Below are 23,891 nucleotides of genomic sequence, written 5' to 3'. Positions count from 1 at the left end.
GCAGAAAAGCAATAAACAATGAAAATTAAAACATATTACACATATCACACTGGTCAAAATGGATGGAGTAATAAAAATAAAATAAAAAACTCAGACATCATCATCATCAGAATCAAAAAAATATCACAAAATTATCTGCGAATCATTTGGTTTTTAGCAACCACTCTGTAATAATAATAATAAGAAAAATATCAAATGTAACTATACATTAATTTACATCGGACTGAAGATGAAGCAAACACTGAGAGGGAACTTTGCCTCTGCATTTGAGAAGTTTCACTAAATGCCACTGCAGAGCAATGAGTTTCAACTTACAGGTTCATTCACTGTTTTTGTTTTGTATTTACTCAGGGCAAAGAGTAATCCTTGATTTTTTTCACAGAAACCCGTACAATAATTTATGTATGATAGGAGCTTTTGCATTACTGTAAATACTTTGGAATAAACTTGTCAAGTATTTATTTCATTGGACATTGGTGGTTTTGCTTTGAAAAACAATGGTTAATGTATTACAGAATATAAAACATCTTGCCTGTTTGTCATATTGTGCAATAGTTAAGAAAGTAAGAACTGGGAGCTTGGAAAGTTTTATGAAGTTTTATGACTTCCAGGTCCTATTCTTTGAAGTATTAATATCTTGTTGGGAACCCAGCTGGTACATCAATATTTTTTGCACCTCTCCATTTGATTCCAGCAGCGAGAACAGATGTAATTATACATGTAAATCACAGCAGGGTCTTTAGCAGTATGCTAATTAAAGGTGCATTTACAAAGAAGGGAGGGTGTATGAATTAAATACACTCTGCATGCTGCTGGGAGTGTATCTAGTAGGCTACTACATTCCACAGAGACCCACTTCTAACTGTACTTTCTGTCTGACTCAAGCTTTAGAGTGGACTAAAGGGCACTTGAACAACCATATTTGCCAATTGGATTTTGAAGGAAAAGATTTTAAGACTGGAGAATGTCTGCAAAATACAATAATGAATAATGAAGACTGCCAACTTGTGTTTAATAGTAGGGCTGTTTGAGAACAAGTTCTTCTATGTAGCTACCTTAATATAATTTTACTGACCACTTGTTTAGTCCCCTGTAAATCCTTAATGGTCTAAAAAATCACACTCCACAAATGTATATTTAATAAAGTACGTTCATGATTGGATTGGATTTTGTCATGCTTTTATTCAGCAAGGACACATTCAATTGATCAAAAGTTACAGTAAAGATAATGTAACTAAAGATTTCAAATAAATGCTTTTCTTTTAAACTTTCAATTTGTCAAAGAATACTGGGAGGGGAATGTAACACAGTTTCCACAAAAATATTAATCACCAAAACTATTTTCAACCTCGATAATAATAAATGTTTCTTCAGCACTGAATTAGCATATTAGAATGATTTCTGACACTGATGGCTGGAGTAATAGATTTGCTAATGCCATCACATAAATAAATTACATTTTGAATAAATAAAAACAATCATTTTCATTTTAAAAATGCAGCCTTGGTGGGCATTCTATATTCTAAATTCTATATTCATAAACAGTTGTTCATTCATACAATGTTTAGATGCTGTCAATATGTTATTAATGTATGCATTAGTGTCTGTGCAAATGTATTAAAATGTGTGCTGGAGCCAACTACTAACGAGATCATGCACAGTTCTGTTATAGACTGTTCAGAATAAGATAGCCAACCAAACAGCAAAGAAATGACTATAAATGAAAAGGACAGAGGACTATGTGTGTGGTTGGACTGGTGATGTCTGTGGGTGTTGAGAAACAGCCACTGTGTCTGTTCACTTGTTCGACCACCGCTCCCAGATTTCCTGTAAACTTGTCCGACAATGTTTAAAATTCTCTGCAACAACAAATTGCTTACACAGACAGACAATGAAAGGCTAAGATATAGAGGGAGATGACTATAAGAAGACATTAAAGTGTTTATGGGAGCTCTTATGCTCCAGAGAGGATGTCCTGTCTGCTGCCTGACCCCCAGGATGCCTCTGAACCACAAACATGCTGTGGTCACAGTCAGCAACGATGACTAACTAATGGACAAGAGAGAGAAAGAATGAAAGACAGCAAAAGAAAGAGAGATGGTCATGGTTTCCCCTTATCTTGAAGAAAAAGCATTGATGTGTAAAGCTGAAGATGCCTCTGAACATGCACAGACTCAAACACTGTCCTTTGTGAATTGCAGCTGGCCTCTTCAGGCATAAACAGACATGCACAAACTTTCCCCAATTTTTCACCCCTAGGCAAAACTATAGACTGACTGCATTTCATTTTTCCATGTAGTTTCATGTTGGCTTGATGCTGTTGTGTTTTTCTGCCAAGGTCACGACTGGCTGATTTCCACACAAACTGTCAGATGACCCCTCACTCCATCAGCAGCTGCCTCAACGATGACTACCAGGCCTGCCTTGCGTCTTACACCAGACTCATCGGTGAGCTAAAGAATGTTTTTCATAATTCTGTTTGATATATACATGTGCAACAGAAGTAAATGCAGTGAATTTTCATAGGCTATTTATCTAGATTATGTTTTTGCTGTGGTCAAACTGACACCAAACAAAATCAACATAACTTTTCCGAATAGCTTTTCTGAAAAGAGCATACCTAAAAATAAAAACAGAGGAAATAGGTAGAAACGCACATTGCAATTAATACAAAATTGTTCATTTTGAAACTACTATTATTATTTTTACATATGTGACCCTGGATCACAAAACCAGTCTTAAGTCGCACGGGTATATTTGTGGCAATAGCCAACAAAACATTGCATGGGTCAAAATTATCGATTTTTCTTTTATGCCAAAAATCATTAGGATATTAAGTAAAGATCATGTTCTATGAAGATATTTTGTAATTTTCCCACCTTAAATATATAAAAAAAATATTTTTGTGAGTGGATGCAGCACAATCGCCAATAGAAATGGACAACTTTAAAGGCGATTTTCTCAATATTTCGATTTTTCTGCACCCTCAGATTCCAGATTTTCAATAGTTGTATCTCGGCCAAATATTGTCCTATCCTAACAAACCATACATCAGTGGAAAGATTATGTATTCAGCTTTCAGATGATGTATAAATCTCAATTTTAAAAAAATTACCCATAAGACTGGTTTTGTGGTCCAGGGTCACATATACACTACTTTTCAAGCGTTTGGGGTCAGTGCTATTTTTAAAGAAATTAATACTTTAATAATTAATCATTTTATTCAGAAAGGATGCATTAAATGAATCAAAAGTGACAGTAAAGACTTTTACATTGATACAAATAATTTCTATTTCAAATAAATGCTGTTCAAATTTCTTTTCTTCAAAGAATCCTACAAAAAATTATCAAGGTTTCCACAAAAACATTAAGCAACTATTTTCAACATTTATAATAATAAGAAATGTTTATTGAGCATCAAATCTGAATTTCTGAAGAATCATGGGACACTGAAGACTGGAGTAATTATGCTGAAAATTCAGCTTTGTATTGAAGTAAGACATTGCATTTTAAAAATATTAAAGTAGAATAATATCTCACAATATTGCAGATTTATAGTATATTTTGATCAAATACATGCAGTCTTGGAGAGTGTAAAAGACTTCAAAAAAAAAAAAAAAATCATACCGACACCACAATTTTGAACTGTAATTTATAGTATAATATATCTCAAGAGAACATGAGGGTTAAAAGCACTATTAATATTTTAGCAAACATTGTATAACTTTAAATATGTATTATATTTTATATTAATTATTCATATTAATTAATTAATGATTCAATTATTAATATTAAATCTTTAAAAAAAAACATTGTGCGCATCAAAATCAAATATAATTAACTACGCTGAACAAATATTTTATATATTTTTCATTGATCAAGGATAAATAACAAAAATATGAAGAAATTGTTCGAAATGTTACCTCTGAAAATGAAGTAATGTTGATGCCTGTGTTAATTTCCTAATTCAATGTGATATACATTATTAGTCACTAGAATGACATATTTTGTTTGATTTGTTCTCCCTATAGGTACAGACATGACTCCTAACTACATAGACTCAGGTCACTCAAACTTCACCATCTCCCCCTGGTGTTCCTGCAAAGGCAGCGGGAATCAGGAAGAGGACTGTGAGAAGTTTCTACAGGACTTTGTGGAAAACACCTGTCTCCGTAAGTCTTTCCTCTTTTGTTATTTCCAGCTCCCTTCCAGCTTCACTCACCTCTTTCAGCATTTGCATTCAATTCAGAATTATACTCAGCTTTTTGATAAGTAATTCAGGATATGGTACTTATATGAGCATGCGGTTGTTTAGAAATAGGTTTCTTTGCTACTTTGCTACCTGAATGCTGCAGCTACTGTTACAATGTTTGAAAGCAACCATGTTTTGTGTTTACTTTCCCTTACAAAACTCTTCCCATGTGTGGAATCTCTACCCACCTCCAGAATCATAAAGTCTGATTGTTTTGTAACTAATGTCATGCTTGTTAGCAGAAAGTAAACATGTCGGCTGAAGCTAAATAAGGCTTCCACCCTGGCTTGTTATTGTGTGCTGCCTTTTTTGGTATTTCATGGTGACAATGTGTGACTTCAACCATTTAAAACTTTTTTTGGCTTATTTTCAAATGATAATCTAATTAAATTCATGCGGACAGATGTTTAGTTTTTGATAACTAGTAGTTATAATGCTAGATGGTAAGCAAACAGTCAGGTCTCGTAATCATGTGTTGGATGCAGGAGAAATGGGCAGGAATTAAGATCTGAGTGACTTTGACCAGGGCCAAATTGTTGTGGCAATGCAAATGGGTCAGAGTGTTTCTGAAATGGCAAGGCTTGTGGGTTGCTCCCAGTCTGCAGTGATGAGAATTTACTAACAGTGGTCCGATGAGGGACGAATCACAAACCGTCGACAGCGTGTTGGGCGCACAAGGCTCATCGATGCACGAGGACAATGAAGGCTATCCCGGCTGGTCCAGGGCAACAGAAGATCTACTGTGAGCAAGTCACACAAAATTTGAATGATGGTTATGGGAGGTCACAATACACAGTGCATTACACTCTGCTGCGTAGCCACAGACCAATCAGAGATTGGTGATGACCCCTGTTCACCATCAAAAGTGCCTAAAATGGGCACGCAAGCATTGGAACTGGACCTTGGAGCAGTGGAAGAAGTTCGCCTGGTCCGATGAGTCTTGTTTTCTTTTACATGGATGGCAGTGTACGTACAGTATGTGCCGTTTACCTGGGGAAGTGATGGTACCAGGATTCACTGTGGGACGACGACAATCCGGTGGAGGGAGTGTGATGGTCTGGTCAAGGTTCTGCTGGGAAACCCTGGGTCCGGCCATTCATTTGGACGTATATTTGACACGTGCCACCTACCTAAATATTGTTGCAGTCACACCACCAAAAACTGTTTTTGTTCACCGTTTCTCCCTGCCTTGTTTGTCGTCATGGTCACTGACTTGATTTCGTCATTGTGTTCAGGTGTGTGCGTGTCATAATCTCCCCTTCTTAAGTTCAGTTGGTCTTGTCTATATGTAGTTGTGTTTGGATGTACCTTGTGGAAATACCTGTTGCATTAAAGCCTGTTAAACCTTCTTCATCATCCTCGTGATCTTCAAGTTATTCGTTTGTTTAGTCTCTCTGTCACAACCCGTGACAGTTGCAGACCAGGTACACCCCTTCATGAAAATAGTGTTCCCTGGTGGAAGTGGCCTCTATCAGCAGGATAATGTTCCCTGCCACACTGCACACATTGTTCAGGAATGGTTTGAGGAACCAAGAGTTCAAGGTGTTGCCCTGGCCTCCAAATTCCTGCAGCGTATGTTATGAATAACGTGGTTTTCAATTCTTAATTTCAATAGGAATGTACGCGTTTGGAAATTTCGCATCAGGGCAAAAAAATTCACCACAAGGATTTTGCAATGGGTTACAATTGGTGACTGCGTTGACCAATAGGAAGCTACTATAGGTTTGAGCTGCTGCTTGGTTTGCTGCTGCATGAGCTGTGCTTTATACAATGATACACTATTGACAATAGATAGTGGACCTTAAAATTTCTCTAATGTGACCACACCTTTAGCTTCAAAACAATAATAGTTCCTAAACAGTGAATAAATGGACCTTTAGCAGATATACACTTATGTACTTTAATGCTTCAGTCTTTCTCTTCATGAAAAAATGGGCCAAAAAATCTAATGCCTGATTCTGCACTCATGGCCCATCATATTTTGTCCAATCAAATGCTCTCTAGAATAAGAATGGCCACACTCAATACCATTTATACAGGTAACTGACTAGCAATAGCATGTAACAAATCATAGTTCATAGATGTAGCTGTTGGCGAAAACGTCTTGTTTCTATACTGGCAAGTACATGATTCTTTGTCTGGGTTTTTCTCAAGAAAAGTATTTTTGGTAAAGTAAGCTTTTTTGAGGAAGAAAAGAAATACAGAAACAAAAATAGAAAAAAAAACAGGTTATTTTATTTTGATTTGTTAAAGAAAGATGAACTTTACACTCCTTCAATAGACTTTATCACATTTCATATAAAAATGCATTATTAGAGATACAATTAGGAGGCAAATAAAAGAGAATCTAAGATGAAGAAATTCCACACAAAAAAATAAATAAAAAAAATGTTTGACTGCTTGGCATGAATATCTTCCAGAGAGTGAAAGAAATAACAGAGCGGAAACTAAAACATAAGATAATACGCTACAGAGCTTCAGGCATTAGCACAGGAGACATTTCATCCGATATCCCACTGTGAGATAGGCTGAGAGAGATTTTTCAAGTCAAAACAAGCAAGGATACAGTATAATTTGCATGGATTGAATGTAAATCATGGCTATGTTACCAAAACTAGCGAGCTGCTTTCGTAGACTGCATTTTAAGGAATTGTAGGCACACTTCTGACGTAAGGGCTGTTCCAAAAATATCTTATTTTGGGTGAATTGTAAGGCAGCATCATGTCCTTGTTGTGGATTGAATTAGATGTTATTAATATACATGCAGAAAAGTAGTAAACAGTATTTGGGTCCTGATGTTTGATGTTAGCAAACTCTTTTGAAATTAACTGTGACTCAAATGTCCTGTCTGCTTTGCATAAACAGCATTATTCTTATAGTGTAGGTACTGTAAGTGAAGTTGTTGCCTATTAAACGTGTTTTGAGCGCAAGCATGAAGGCATGAAGGCTCACTAAATTGTGAGACAGCCTGTGTATGTGTGTGTGGTGAGTGAGTGGATGTGTGTCCTGGTTTGTTTTTCTAGCAATTAACTGATCCAAAATCTGCAAGCGTTGCAGGATTAGCATTTAGCTGAACTGCTGACCCCCATATACAGCTAACTAATGCCTCATTCCTCACAAACTTGGAGAGGAAGACACATATTCTTCATCTCAAGAGACCTATAGCGATTTAAAGTCTCTCTGACTTTCTGACTTCCTGAAGAAAAAATATCTTATGAAAATGTGCTTTGAACTTTTTCTTTTTTTTTTTCTGCAGGAAATGCCATCCAGGCCTTTGGTTATGGGTCGCTACCCAAGCCTGATCCTCAACCTACTACAGGCTCAGTGAAGCCTGATCTTGAGCCCACTGCCAGTGTCCCTAAAACAACCATGGAAACTGGGGAGGATCCTTGCATCATCTCTCCCTGTCCGAATTTAAACGTAAGTCAAATTTAAGGGGGTCAGGAAGTTTTAGCATTGTATATTGCATCGTATTACAGGTAAGTTCATTGCAATGTACTTATTTTATATTGTTTATCTAATTTATTTTAACGAATTATTTTGAGTAGTCTTTTACCGTTACAGGTATAAGGATCAAACGTGAATTTGAATGATAATGTGGTCCCACTTTATATTAAGTGGCGTTAAGTACTATGTACTTACATCAAAAAATAAGTACAATGTACTTATTGTGTTCATGTTGTATTGTAAAACACTTTTGCTGCTATTGAGGTGTGATACGGGTAAGGTTAGGGACAGGTGTGGTGGATTGGGTAGGTTTAAGGTGTAAGGGAAGGGTCAACTGTGTAATTACAAATGTAATTACATAAATTAATTACAGCTGTAATTACATGCAGGAATTCTTAAAATGTAAGTACAATGTAAAAACATGTAGTTACACAATAAGTACATTGTATCAAATTATTAATTTCAATGTAAGTACATGCAAGTACATCGTACTTAAAGCCACTTAATATTAAGTGGGACCGATAATGTAAATGTTAATCAGTAAAACCCTTGTGAAAGAGAAGTGCACCTAATTGTATTGAATGTGCTCTTGTAGTGTACTTAAAATCTTACAAGTATATTTTAAAAAGCTGTACTTGCAAACAATATAATATTAATGAAATAAAAGGCAACTTACGTGTACCTAAAGAGAGTACACTTTCATGACTGTTTCTTAACACACTTAAGTCCACTTTGTAATAATGTCAAATTAAAATATTTACTTTAAAGTACATTTTAAATCTTTGTTTTATTTAATCTTTTGTCATGCTCCTTTTGTCAAATACACTTATCTGATGTGTTGACTAATATATTAAAGAACATAAAATACTTTTAACTGTAGTGCGTTAATATTAATTTAATATTATATTGAAATGTTAATATGTTTTAAATGTACTAAACTTAATAAATATATAATTTTAAATGTATTAAATACATGACATTTAAATTTCAATAGAAATGGCATTAAAGTATATTTTAGTTTACCATAAATGATTGCTAGTACATTCTGCAGTACACTTTTACCATATTTGTAAAGACAATATAATTAATTATGAAATTATATATAAAGATGCACTTAAGTCCTACTTAAGTGGGTCAAAACAGCACTCAAAATTGTAACTAACTGCATTTAATTTTAATTTAAACTATAATATATTTTCAATTAATGGCAATTAACATGCAAATAAATGTCCTCAAACATCTCATTAAGTTCACACTTAAGTATAGTCGATTTAAAAAAGTGTACTTCTTTTTCACAAGGGTAAGTCTAATAAGAAATGGATGCGTCTTAGTCACTGTTGCAGAAAGAGAAAGAAGCAGCTGTGTGAATGAATTAAAATACTGAACTTGTTGCTTAGTAAATATTTAGATCTTACCACTAACACAGCTGCATTTATACAGAACATCAATTCAAAACTTTACTCATTATTTTCAGTTAAACATGCTCTAGTAAAAAAAAAAAATTGTATGCTAACTGCTACTTTGCGTTTAATTAGCAGTGATTGGACTAGTTGACGATAGTCAAGCTATGAATAGCTGTAGAATAAACAACTGACAAGATACAAATTAGTTGACATTTGTACCTTTGTTTGGTTAATTGCACACAAACACACACAGACACACACACACGTTGCTTTGCACAGTCTTTCACCTGAGTGTAACATACTCTCCAGAGATGTTGATGTGCCCGTAATTAACATATTAAAGTTGAAAATGTAAAGTGATTGAGTGCGCCTCAGAAAACAGCACAAATAGACAAGACAGAAAAATGTGTCCTCACAATTTCCCCAAGGAGCCACAAAACTGCATGTCGCTATTTACACTGCATGATGTGTTTGTGTGCGTATGTGTATGACTGTACGTGCTGGGCCAGTAGAGCAATGTTTAATTTATTGTGAAACATTATAATTAGTTCATTACCCAAGCAGGAAGTTTATAATCAGAGAATGCCTGAGGGGAAACATTGTCAAACTTTACCATTCTCCAGCCATTCAAAAACGTGTCAGATGTGCATCACAGATTCACCCTATTGCTGAAACTCATATTTTTTCTTCTGGTCCCACTCAAACGAAAGATGAATAGTTTTGCCATGGGCCATTTTTCTCATTCTGACAGGTAGAGAGAAAATGGGCAAAGTCTCGCTCTGTTTACCGTGTTTTAATTCCAGGCAGGGTTTGGCATCACAGTGATTTTTGGAGGTGAAATTCAAAAGGGGCGCTTTGCTCTGTCTAGCAGGTCCAATAGCACTTAAAGTTTGCCTGAGGCAGAAACGATGTTCCCTCACAGAATCTACCTGTAGAAGTGACATGTCTCGCTCATGGGCACAACTGAGGGAGCGATTCTTTTCACCCAGCACTATAAATTGTCTCCAGTGCTCCATTGTTATGAATTATCAGATATTCATTAAGTTATTCATACTGTTTCTACTGCTAGAAAAGAACAGAACAGAAGAATGGAATATTAGTAATAATCAAAGCATGTTTAAATGAACACAAGGAATAACTTTCATTTGCATGCACCAATCTAACAATACATGTACTAAACATGTGATAAACATCTAATAAACAGCTAAATATTGACCTAATTATATTTTTGCTAACATTTTATTTGTAAAAAATGCTACACAGTCCAGTGACTCAAAGGAATCAGTGACATTGAATCAAATTGAAATAGAAAGTTTAAACTTTGCATTAAAAAATTGGTTTTCCCAATGTTCATTTCCCCAAAGGATGGAATCCTTAAACGGTTACTGACGTCAGGGCCAATATGACTGGCTTACGAGGCGCACATAATCCAAATTGACTGTTACGCTTTCTCCACTTATAAAGACGTGGAGGTTGCCATTGCCATTTCCTCCTTTAATAAGAACATGTCTGATTTAAATCAGGGATGCTAAAAAAAGGAATGTTTTGATGATGTCAAACTGACAGCAAAGAATCTTGAAATTATGCCACCTTCAATTGCACATGGGAAATTCTTTATTATTATATGTCCCACATTTAATTCATAAACTTAACATGGAAGTAGATTCTATTGTGAACATATAGCTACATCTGAATTCATTAAATATAACTTCACTTGGTCATGTGCTCGGAACTCATAATTATGTTATTTTCGACTCCACTTGAAGTCCCGATCAGAAAATTTGAAGCTGATACCAATCATGATATAAATATAGTTTATAGCATCTTTAATTGTTCATTTATTCTGTTTACTCTTATATGTTTGTCCTCTCAGTGAATTACAGTAATGACTCTTAAAAACAGGAACCGTACAATTTATAGACATGTAACATGTGGCCTGATCTTAGTTTCCTTTTCCAAAGACTTTTATGTTAGATAGTTCCTGTGTCCCTGTCTCTTAGTCCGTAATCAAATATAATTTTTCTTGTTGAATTATCTGCTTTGTTTTTTGTTTATTAATAAAGTAAACAGCTGCAATTAGATCCACCTGCTAAGCCGTAACATCACATTCACTATTTATGTATTTAAATATAGAAGAATATCGGCCAATTAAAACGATGACCAATCTCTTGGTGCACCCCTATTATGTTAATGTGTTTGCTTTTATAATGCTTACACAAAATGAAATTCTGAAACATAGTTTATGTTGATGAAACCAAGGCTGCAGGTGGTATCCAGTAATATATATATATATATTTTTTAAATCCCTGACTTTTCATTATCAAATATTGATGGATGAAATCTATCCACGCCCTGCTTCATGAGCTAATGCTAATTCCAGCTGAATGTTTTGCTTTGCTATAAAACGTCACAATACACCATAAAAAGATTTTTTGAGTATGTTTTACAGTCTTTATACTTACTTTTTTTTTCTTTTTTTTTCATTTAATTGAACGTGTTACTTGTTAGTTCTTTGTAATTATTTGTAAAATTGTTTACAAGGAAATCCAACACCGATTTTTTTTTTTTTTTTGTGTCAGTGTTTACGTAATGTTATTGGCCTGCTGATCTGTGCACCTACGTACGGTTTTATGTGAAGCGTGGTTTGTTCTCACAAAGATCCTGTGTACCAGGATGAATGATTTTGCGAGTATTTGTTTGTTGGTTTGTTTCAGCAAGGATGTATGTAGCGGTGCGAGACTACACGTCGGTGTCTTTCTGTGTGTTTCTGTGTAAACAATCAGGGCAAGTGTGAGAGTTCTAATGCAAAGAGATGAGATGTGAATGAGTGGAAGAGAAATGGAGGGAGATGTTGAAAAGCAAAGGGGAGAGATGAGACATTAGCAGAGCTGTGAACAGAGATCTGGGCTGATGTCAACAGGCAGCTGACACACATCACCGCTCTCGCTAATTAATTGGCTTTTAGTCACTGTCCTCTGTTTCTCTCACCCCCACCAACATCCTCGCCTGTCAACACACAATTTCCGTCCCCTCCTCTGTCTCTCGCTCTGTCTCGCTCTCGCTCTCTTTGCCAGCTGCAGCTCTGGCAGTTCTGGCTTTTGCCTAAGCCTGCATCTAATTATGCATGTTTACACAGGAGACGCTAAAAGTTCACTGCATGAGCTAACGCTAATTCAACACAATCACTTTATTCATACATCAGGTGAAATGACACATAAAACAAAAGAAAGAGACATACCATACACAAACACAGATAAATAATTAGATATTGGTAACTGTAGTATCATTTCCTTTGCCGAAACTCACTTTTAATTGATTTGCGGCTATGGGCATGAACAGGAAGATATAAACACTATGGGGTGAATTCACTAAGATTGAATAGCACCTACCGATAGTGTTGTTTATTAGCACGGGTTGTTTTAGCACCCTATTCGCTTAATGAATTATGCAAATCAGGCAATGGTGCAAAACACAGCAAAAACACCTCTGTGCTGAACATAATCGGCACGGCACAATTCCATGTCATGAAATCTTGCAAGCCGATTTTGAGTGATATGAAATTAAATAATAAACAAGTTTTAAATATATTGTACTATCTACATTTGTTTATAAGTTGAGTTCTTCATTTACTGTCACTGTAATTAACACGCGCACGTGTGTGTGTGTGTGTGTGTGTGTGTGTGTGTGTGTGTGTGTGTGTGTGTGTGTGTGTGTGTGTGTGTGTACGATTAATATAGTTGTAAACATTTTAAGCAACACTTAATATGAATGCAATTAATGTCCAATAAAAGTTGGTTTAAAGCACTTAATTGATTAGTTAAACAATAATAATTGTGTTAATTACAGTGACAACGAATTAACTCAAGCTTGTTAATATATTAACAATGTAGAGACTACAATATATAAACTATAAATTAATAGTTTGTTAATGATTTGTAAGTACTTTATTACTGTATACTTGTAACAAAGTGCTACCGGTAGCACTTTACAATAAGATTCATTAGTTAACATAGTTAACTACCTTAGTTAACATGAACTAAGAATGAACAATAATTCTACAGCATTTATTAATCTTAGTTAATATTAATTTCAACATTTACATTTCATCATGTCATTAAAATTAAAGGTTGTATTTGTTAACATTAATTAATGCACTGGAAATAACATGAACAAACAATGAACAGCTGTATTTTTATTAACTAACATTAACAAAGATGAACTAATACTGTAACAAATGTATTGCTCATTGTTAGTTCATGTTAGTTTATACATTAATTAATGTTAACTAATGAACCTTATTGTAAAGTGTTACCGAATCTGTAACACTTTACAACAAGGTCAATTTAGTTAACGTTAGATAATGCATTAACTTACATTGACTAACAATGATCAATACATTTCTTACAGTATTTATTAATAGGCAGCGGCTATTTGCACTAAGTGAAAATAGCGATACATTCTATTTACACTATATAAAAGTAGCAGTTCTTTGCAATGTGCGAATAGTTGTTAGATGCTATTTACTTATAAATAGTGGCAGATATTTGCACCTCAGTATTGTTGTACATTAACAGGATACAGTAATAACAGAGTGTAAATGACTATATTTATTAAAATATTTAAATCAGTGCCACCTTATTGGGATAATAAAGCCCTCCCTACACCTACCCCTAACTGATAAAACCCTTTATTATTAAAGTCGTTAGGCACTTTATTTCCTTTTTTCAAATATTTTCATAATTTTTATTGAAAATAAATGCATTTCCCATCCGATGTGATGGGAAAAGGGAGAAGAGTGAGTTCGGCAAATGCTGGATTCGAACTCGGGGTCGAAAGCGTCAAAAGCTGCATTCAAGCGCCACACTGGACATTAAGTTGCTTGTGCCGTTTTCAATCTTGTGTGGCCCAAACCAGACATAGCCTTTGCCAACAAGGGAGGCTATTTACACTTAGTGCAAATAGACACTCCGTTATTAATATTTGTTAGCATTAGTTAATACAAATACAACTGTTCATTGTTAGTTCATGTCAACACACAGCCATTAAATAATATGAACAGATACAACTTTTGATTTAAATTATGTATTTGTAGATGTCAAAATTAACATAATTAATAAATGCTTTAGAAGTATTTTCCATTGTTAGTTCATGTTAACTAATGTAGTTAACAAAATTGTTAGGAATCAGTGTTTAAAATGGATTCATTGAAACTGATTTCAACGTGTACATCTACTGATTTGGCTCTTTAGTGCACTCAACTATACCAAGTGTCTGCACATACTTGCACAACTGTATGTGTGGTTATAACTCCGTCATGAGATCTTCGTTTGTAGAATTACTGCCATTATCAGCAGAATATGTATCAAACACAATAGCTCAATGCTAATTGAATATGGCGCATTGTGTAGCAAGGATAGAAAGAGGTGTGTCTTTATTGCAAAGAATCAAAATGGCTTGATTAAAATAACCACACAGCAATTATCACACTTTCTTATACTGGTTACGGGTTGTTCATGAATAAGACGCAGGGGTTTGAGGTGAAATTTCACACGCACTTTAACAGCTCATATAATGCACTTACTTTCAAAACATCTTGAAATCACTCATTCTAATAGTGCTTCATGCTCTACCTTTTAATCAGAGGAGGGAAGATTAAGATCGATTGAGTCTCGGGTAAATAGCATTGTGTGGAGAGAAGGCTGACTAAGGCAGCAGCACACAGCGGACACAAATTGAGGCACTAAATCCCTATGGGATACAGTCTCTGCCTCCTGGCCATTGCATGTGTCATGTGGCTGTTTGGTTTTCGGGACTACAGCTCCTGATTAAACCAACAGCTTTGAGAGAGGCAAACATATGCAGGATGTTGCTGCAAGAATGCGATTTTAATTACAAATCGCTGAGAGGTGTTCTTGATATCTCTAGAAACAATTCAAAACCGAGACTGGGCATCGTCATTGTCCACGCGCTATACTTTTGTCCTATCTTGAAGGTGTCGGGAGATGATTGCATCTCTTCTAAGCCTCAGTGGGCTTATTGCAAATGCCAACCTGGGCGCGCAGATGTACTCCAGGCCTGGCTGAAAGGTCTCAGTCTTTATTCTAACATAATTGAAAACAGATTTATTGGATTAGGGCGAGTCTGTGTCTGTGCGAGTGCACTAGTTCAATTCCATCGTTCTTTGTCATAAACAATGCCGCGGCGACGTCTTGACAAACAAGCTTTGATGACCTTGTTTGGGGAACAGAATTTTACAACATTAGATGCAGGAATAAATGTATGGTTATATAAATGAATAGGAAGGGAATGATTTGCACCTTCAGAAGTACGAGGTCTTATGAGAATTCAGTCAATTAAAAGAAGATGGCCAAAAGCGTTGGCTTAAAATAAAGCAAGATGAGTAGAATGGGACAATGTATGTCTGTCTATATTATACGAGTTTATTTAACAGAACTTTTAGCACAAATGCAGGACATGTAATTGTCAAATTTCTAGGTCTCAGTGAAAAGCACAGAAAAAAAAAAAAATACAGAAATTGCTACAAAATGGCTAGTAATACATTGAATTAAAAGTGAAATTTTGAAGTAAAAAGACTGAAGTAGTATTTTCTTGTAGAACTTTTTTTTTCCTATTTTTATTTATTTAAATTAAATTCGGAAAATCATTATTAAAGGCACACTATGTAACTTTTCGCCACTAGAGGTCATTTATTCAAAACAAAGGCGTAGCTTGATGACACCTTGATTTCGCAGAATCATGGGAGTTGTTGTCTTCACCTCTGCAGCCGGTGGAGAATACGAAGGGACTCGGGCAGAAATCATATTCATGGATGACCGGTAATGTATTAAAGTTACGTAAGTTGTAGGAGCGGAACGAGCCGGCGGAGCGATTGCTAATGAGAGACAGGCACGACACACAGCTCGAGAGCAGTGGAGCTTTTATTATGTCGCAGACGCTGCTTCCGCTTCTAACGGACATGCGTATGTGGGGTAACGCAGCGCTGTTTTATCATATTAGATACATTTGAGTGTGATGAAAGTTGTTATAATGCTACTCTGTGCGTTCGCTCGGTGGCTACTATATGACTCACTTGTTGCACACTGCAGTGAGCTAGATCGATATTAGGCATGGTAAATATGGTACTCGCAGTACATCAAGAAAACGAGATTTAAACAAAAAGACTAACTTTGTTGAGCTATATAAAAATGATTAGTTTTCTGTCGATGAATTTATCCAAACAGTTGCTCACCTGTCTAATTAAACATAATATATTAAAGCGTCTTTTGTGTTTCCATGGTTTCTACAAAATAAAACTGGAAAACGAGGGTAATATATCATTGATAGGCGACGCACGGACACGGTCCATGTCCTGCTTAAAACTGCTTATTTCTCTGGATTTAAACATTCTTAGAAACATTTTGGATAATGTAAGTACACAAATCAACAAAATATTTAACATTGTTCTAGTGGTTTTTGGATATTTTAAGCCAGGTACCACCTTTAAGCAAATCAAAATGTCCAAGTACCAGCCAGTTACAACAATATTCCCTTTTTTCAGCACTGCACAGAATGACATCTCTTTGAGTGCAAGCTTTAGAACTGAGTGGCATAATGACATATTTTGATTGATATCCCTGTAGTTCAGATAAATCATGCTTCTGCAAGAGCCTCATCAATCCCTTTATTACCCTTTACAGATCTGAGGAAGAGCCCCATCAGAGCAGAACACACACAGAGACACATTTAGAAGATTACAAAGTATTTGCATGTGTTATTATGCACATTTTATAGTCTAACTCAATATTTTGGAATTATATTTTGGAATTTGTTCTTAAAACTTCTCCTAGAAACACTTTGAACTCTTCTGTCAAACTGGTTCAGTTATTAAACTGGACTGTGATATGCTTGGGGTGTTGACCCCCCCAAAAAATCTATAAAAGAAAGACATATCAGAGAGTCTGGTTCTTCACATTTGATTAATTGTCAGGTGATAGAGAAGATAGATATGCATTACAGACAGATACAGTAGGTCCTTTCAAATAAGACACCATCATATTATACTTAATTACATATTTTAAGGATAACCTTATTTCCTTGCAGGAATTTGATTGCTATCAAGCAAAAGACTACATCTGCGAAAGTGAGGTAAGAAGTGCAGAGATGAAACTATCCAAGTCAGTGAGTTCAAGCATTATCTATAAGGATCTCTTGCTTGTGCATGAGGGGAAAAGGCTTGATGACTACCATGTGTCCAGAGCATCATTGCACAAGAGCATGCATTGTGGCTTTATTGTAAATGTGTTATAATTAGACATTTCCCTTGTACAGTCACTTGCATGTGCTGCAAAAGCGCTTTAGAGGGTTTGGGTAAATCTCACAAAAGCTGTCAAGAATTTGTCCGGGTCATATTATACACCAAAACTGAGAAAGATATAAGACATTTTATTTAGCATATTTTATATTTTCATCTTTACAAATGAATACATTTTAAGGAGCATTAGGATTCTATGCATTGTGGCATTATTTTCATGACTAATAATAATAATAATTGATATTACGGTAATTATAAATGAAGAATGAAAATTAAATAACAATCAAATGGAGTAATAAGAATGAAATAACAATCAAATGGAATGACAATCAAATGACCATTGAAAATAATTATAATTATATGCTAATTATATATTATATATGAATGGTGGTATTAATAAAAGTATTTGTCAACTAAATGCAACTGTAGTATCATGAAAATAATGTCAGTCACAAAGTAAAATAAATTAATTACTGTTATATTTTAATGTAATGAGAATGAAATGGCAATCACCACTGAAAATAATGTGAAATATGAAATAATGAGTTATTCTATAATATTCTATAAAAGTTATTGAGTAGTTGACATTACAAAAAAAACAAAAACAAAACAATTCTGAAGCATTTTGGTTGTATTTGTCAACAATATGCAACTGTAGTATCATGAAAATATTGTCAATAAATCATCAACAATAATAATAATACTAATAATAGTAATGGTCCTAATAACCTTCAATACAATATACAATGCTATACAATACTATAAATACATATATATATATATATTTGTTTGTTTGTTTTTGTAAAATGTGACCTGGACTTATTCCAATTTTCACTATTAACTAGTTGCTTATTAGCATGCATATTACTAGGATATTGGCAGTTTATTGGTACTTATAAAGCTCATAGTAATGCCTTATTCTGCATGACCATATTCTACATCCTTAATCCCACCCAATACCTAACAACTTAACAACTACCTTACGAACTATTAATAAGCAGTAATTAGGAGTATATTGAGGCAAAATTAGGTGAGAATTGGATCCTAATCTAAAGTGTGACCTATTATTTTGTTTGTTTGTTCACAGGTTCCTGGCAGCCCACCGAACACAAGAGTAGAAGCCCCCACAAATTCAAGTCCAGGCACAAAAGCCCTAACTGATGTTTTGATGCTCGGTCTGTTGTTTGCTCTTGGAAACCTCGCTATGTAGAACTACCTGAGCTTCATAAGCCAGCACAGTGAGGCCAAGGCTGATGGAAACCCCCCCCCCCCCCCCCCCCATGATCATCTTCAGACCAAACTCACGCCTCTCTCCTCTACTGCAGCTTTCTTTCTTTCTTTCTTTCAAATGAACACCAAACAGAAAGAACACAGAGACACATATCGAAAAGTCTGCTGCATCTTTGCCATGGCCGATTGAGAAAGTTGCATAGCGAACGAGCAAACGGCCAAGAAACAGATATTGCGTACTTAGCCGCTTGATTCCAAAGTCGAAGACCTGTAATGCGCCTGATTGGTGGACCTGCAACTATAGACCCAGGCACAAAGCTTTCCAGTCTACTGTTCTACTTCCTGCCGCCCACACCGCCCATAAAAAGGGCGTCTCGAAGCACCCATCAGGCCTGAATTAGCATTGTATTACACCATCTCTGAGAGGCATTCTCCATCCCGGCCCGCTGCCCATTTATTGGATTTGCCACGCTCTTCTTTGACAGCTGCTTTAGCTTTCTCATTGTGATTATTCCTTTTCAGTTCTGTCTTTTTCCTTCTTTTGTCCACCAGTCAGTCGAACAGGAGTAATTACTTTCCAGTGGTTCTTTTAAATGTGAAGTGTTTGAAGTTTAAATCTGTACCCTGTCGACACGGCGCAAGGTGGATGTCACGGGCGACAGCTCTCTTAGTCACATTCTCTACTTAGTTTGATAAATTTGAAAAAGAAAAGGAATGTTGAGATGAAGTTGATGAAAGCGTACCAGTGGATCAACAGGAGAAGTAGATCTTTGCAAACTGATTCCGTGTGGGTTCGCAATGTCAATGGGCTGCCCACACATGTATAATTTTGTCTGTGAATATGAATGTTTTTCTTTCCAAAAGTACAGCTGTTAATTATTATGTGTTGTCTTTAAATGAAAGAGGAAGAGACCCTAGAGAAAGTTCTAGACGAGCAGTGGGAGTGACAAGAACTGCATGACTGAGAAAAACCTGGAGGTGCTCATACCACTAACCATTAATAGTCATGGCATATTCTGTCTCTGGTTCTACACAAGAAAAACCCTGACAAAAAAAAAAAGGGAACCGTTTTGGGACATTCATCGTCATGTGAATCATTGTGTGCAATTTCTGTGGCCTTACTCTTTGTTTTTCCTCCTCATTATTTTCTAGCCGCTGTGTGGAGAAGGTCGATGCCGAGTTTTGATGTTCGGAATGTTTCTAAAAATGTACTCACCTCAATTCACAGGTTCAGTAAATGCACTAGAAACGTATGACTCTTTTATCAACATTCCAAACACTGAAGTTATTAACAAACAGACATTGATATAAATATATATAAATGTAAAGGTCAAAACTAAAAAGATTTATATATTGTGTCCTATAGGCTTGTTATATACGTACAATTGCAAAGCAAATGATAAATATGAACATTCTTTGTGTAAATATGACAATAATGCAATGGAAACACATTAAAGAAATGTCGTATCAGTGGGGATCCATCTGTCAAAACAGATAAACATCAACAGGCAAACTTTTTAATTTCATTTAAACATTAATAGATTAAATACTTTTTAGTATTAAAAGATTTATGAGTATTCTAAGATTACATTGTTTCTAAAAGGACGCAGTGATGTAATAATCAGCTCTATTTTAACAGATTTTCTCATTTCGTGTGAATGTTCCAAGACTTAAGGTCCTTGCACACGGAGTCCGAAATTCTCGTCCGAAAATTGCGCACGAAAAAAAATAAAATAATAATACGACCTCACGTTGTGTCAATCACGTTTTCACACTGCCTCTGAACCTTTCGTCTGTCATAAAAAATTCAGATCAGGTTCGATTTTCTGCGTTTTCCGCAAATAAACAGAAATGACGCAGAACGTCAAATAGCAAGTATTTTAAGAGGTGTTTTGACAATTCAGAGCCACCGAATAACGAATACGAAAAAATGCATACGAAAATTTTGCACTCAGTGTGCAAGGACCTTTACTTTTGTTGAAACATCTGGAATAGATAAATATATAAACAGTATATTTTTTGAAGTATGCTGCCTTTTTGAGAAAAAGAAAAAAAAAGTATATATATTTTAAGGGAGGTATTAAGTCAAAAGTCATTGTTGAGTGAGAACAAGAACAAATTCAAATGAAAAGAAAAATGATCCTGTCACCAGACACTGACATCGCAATCCTTGCTTTGAAATTATTTTCAAAACTGTGCTGTCATTTTCGGTGGGAACAAAAGTAGCGATGATTGAAACCTAAGAAACACAATGTGAATTCTCTGAAAGGTGTCAGTTCACATTTAGTCATTCAACCTTTTAACAAAAAACAAAGTGAATTTGAATCTCAATGTACCTGAGATGAAAAGCATCCGCCACATACTCCCAAAAACAGTGTTGATACTGTATTGTATATCAAAAAGGCCTACTGGGGTTTGGATAATGTTGTGACAGAGGTGTGTGATTGTTGAGTGTGTGTGTAGCCTACATGTACAGTACGTTTGTGTATAAGATTTTTTAGCTATGGTCAGGCGAGGAGGGGATTTGGTATCAAGATGAGACCATTTGACGAATGTAAGTTTCAGATGCAAAGAAATGAACTATGAAAAAGAGTAGCACTTCACAGAGACATTCAATGGAGCTTTTGCTGTGTCACATGACTTTGATAAACCATTGTGATTTGATCACCTCTGGAATTAGCAGAGTTCTACGTCATCTCATCACTGCTTTGATGTAAGGGTCACCTCCCTTTGTAGACTGCTGTGAGCTCCAGATATGCTAATGCTGTGCTTGTTTCCTGATCAATAAAGCCACTTCAATTTTTACTGCTTTCTACATTTGTTTTGTGTTGAGGACAACAATAAAAGGCTTGTTGCAAATGTGATCCTTAAGGTGATTGGCAAAAATATCTGTGTTAGTTAGATTTACCAACCCAGGCTCACTGGAAAAACTCACCTGTGATGACATTTCTGCAAGATCCATTGCTTCTTGTCCAATGAGTGGCTCTAAAAGCAGGTTCAGATTTATCCAAAACAGATGAACGTCAATCAGACAACGTTTTATGTCAGTTGTTGTACGTATCGCGGCAGTTCGGAAATGAAATGTTCGGTGAGTGACGCTTAAAGGTTTGTGTTTGAAAATAACGTACCACCTACACTAAACCTAACCAATAATGTTAACAAAAGCAAATGTGTGATAAAAACTCATTTGCTGAAGCAACCATACCATTTCAGCTTGCTTCTACAAGTCTTTGAGCTCTTTTATCAAATGCTGTGACTCGTGTTTCACAGGACTCGTACCTGAGTGCTCTGTATCACAAATGCAACACTGTACCAGGTGAACTACTGAGCAACGTAGGAAAGCCTTTACTATATGGAGCTGATTATGTGATGCAAACATCAAAATGTATTCATTTGCAAATCATGCACTATGATAAAAGTGTTTTGAGGTCATATCATAGTATTGTGCAAGGAACCATGCAAAATAAGTCTTCATTTATAAAAAGGTATCCCAAACATTTCCTATAATTCCATTGGTCAGTCAAACAATAGCCACGCCCCAAACTCACACTATTTGTTGAGCTGTTTTTGGGCATTTCATGATACTCAAACAAACAGAGCAATGTTTTAAAAATACCACAGAGCAAGAAGGTACAACACTTTTTGTCTCTGCAGCTGGAATAACAGTATTTTAAGCTTAGCAATACAGTTTTATCTTTAACATACAATAGTTTTTTTTTTATATGGTATAATGACCCTATAGTTAAACATTATGAAAACATAATTTTTCATCAGTATTCCTGTTTTCGGTTACGTCTTTGGAATTGCCTGATAGGATGTTCATGATAGATTCCAGTTTTGTCAACGTCTTCCACCAGTTCTAAATTATACCACTATATGACTGCTGGTCTCAGCTTTTTATATTGTACTGGTATAGAGTAATATATGCCTTTGAGACGTTCCCATCTAGTTAAACAAAGAACAATTGCATCCCACTTTCCTTTATATCCACCAGCTCAATAAGCTTTATCGCACATGTTAAGATGTTATCAGGTCATTTTGTCCAAACTTCATCTCAAGAGACATTTTCATTTGTGAGCAATTTCTTCACTGGCCATTGTTTATCTTCACACACACTGTTGAAACAAGTTTGACATATATCCTTAAAGATCCATTTGGGATCCACCTTCATTATACAGAATTTGGTCCTAGCAGGGTCTATATTTGAAGCTGCATCTCAGTAATTGTCAAATGCCTGATACAGATTGCAAGTTTGGCAATAAGATCATTACAAATCACACTGTACAACATGGATCTAATAATCTTGGGTACGACATGTATGTAGACTGTATGATGATGGCACCTATTGAATCGTAGGCTATGACACAACTTAGTATAATAAAGAATAAACTGTATAAAATAGTAAAGAATAAAATGTCATCAGCATTCTTCTAGAGGTAAACTGGAGCAAGATGAATTGCACTTTGGCAATTGGGGTTTTATGTGTGCTGAAAAAAAAAAAGGAAGCGAAAGAAGAGAATATGGACTATGGAAAAGAGACCAACTTGGGATGCCAATTTTGGAGGTCAGAAGACGTAGGTCGTGGCACTGTGAAATGATCATGCTAAATTTCTGTCACTGTCAGAAGGCTTTGGTCTATATTTGGTTGCAAGAACGTGGCAATGGCCATCTTTGAACCTCTCACTGTACGACGTAGGACCACCGTTTAGGAGCCACGACCACAGAAATCGCCACGATTGGTCATCTTTTGCCTGGGACAGCCCAAAATCATACAATTTGTACCAGGCATTGTAATGGATAGCTTGTGCTGTATGTTATGGTTATATATCCTTTGTCATTTTATTTCACCATTTAATCCCGAAATGAAATACATCTGCAAGCGAAAACACCCAGACTGAGACTCGTAGAATATCAACAAAGCACTTTTTATTTCCTGCAGAAATGGGGCCTTTTCATAAATGAGAGGCTAATCAGTTTCAACCGCATATTAAGTGTATTCATAGTCTGTTCACCCACTTGTACGTGACTGTAACGATCACCAGCTGAAGCTGCCCTTGTGAGCCACCAGAGGGCAGTCCACATCAGACTATCATATTCACTCACTAACTACATTTCCCATAACTCACTGCCCGGACTCATCATCACTTATCACTGATCACATTCACCTGTACCTCATTCACTGATTGCATTCACCTGTCTCATCCTGTTAGTCTGTCTATATATACCTTGTTCATTCATTCACTCACCG

General features: G+C 35.7%; 1 protein-coding gene across 2 annotated transcripts in view; it reads left to right on the top strand.

Moving 5' to 3' along the window:
- gfra2a (GDNF family receptor alpha 2a) overlaps positions 1–21,448 on the top strand; it is an 84,127-nt gene extending 62,679 nt beyond the window's left edge. Inside the window, exons 5-9 of one of the 2 annotated variants that reach the window (XM_084138812.1) lie at positions 2,339–2,448; positions 4,032–4,172; positions 7,509–7,672; positions 17,203–17,247; positions 18,501–21,448. In XM_084138812.1, the coding sequence (XP_083994938.1) occupies positions 2,339–2,448; positions 4,032–4,172; positions 7,509–7,672; positions 17,203–17,247; positions 18,501–18,623 (583 nt within the window). In that variant the 3' untranslated portion in view covers positions 18,624–21,448. The remainder of the gene's footprint in view (positions 1–2,338; positions 2,449–4,031; positions 4,173–7,508; positions 7,673–17,202; positions 17,248–18,500) is intronic. The other variant, XM_084138813.1, reaches the window with a different exon arrangement.
- Positions 21,449–23,891: the final 2,443 nt, after the last annotated feature.

This window comes from Abramis brama (assembly GCF_963993115.1).
Source record: "Abramis brama genome assembly, chromosome: 16".
Taxonomy (NCBI): domain Eukaryota; kingdom Metazoa; phylum Chordata; class Actinopteri; order Cypriniformes; family Leuciscidae; genus Abramis; species Abramis brama.
This window is presented reverse-complemented; position numbering and strand designations above follow the sequence as displayed.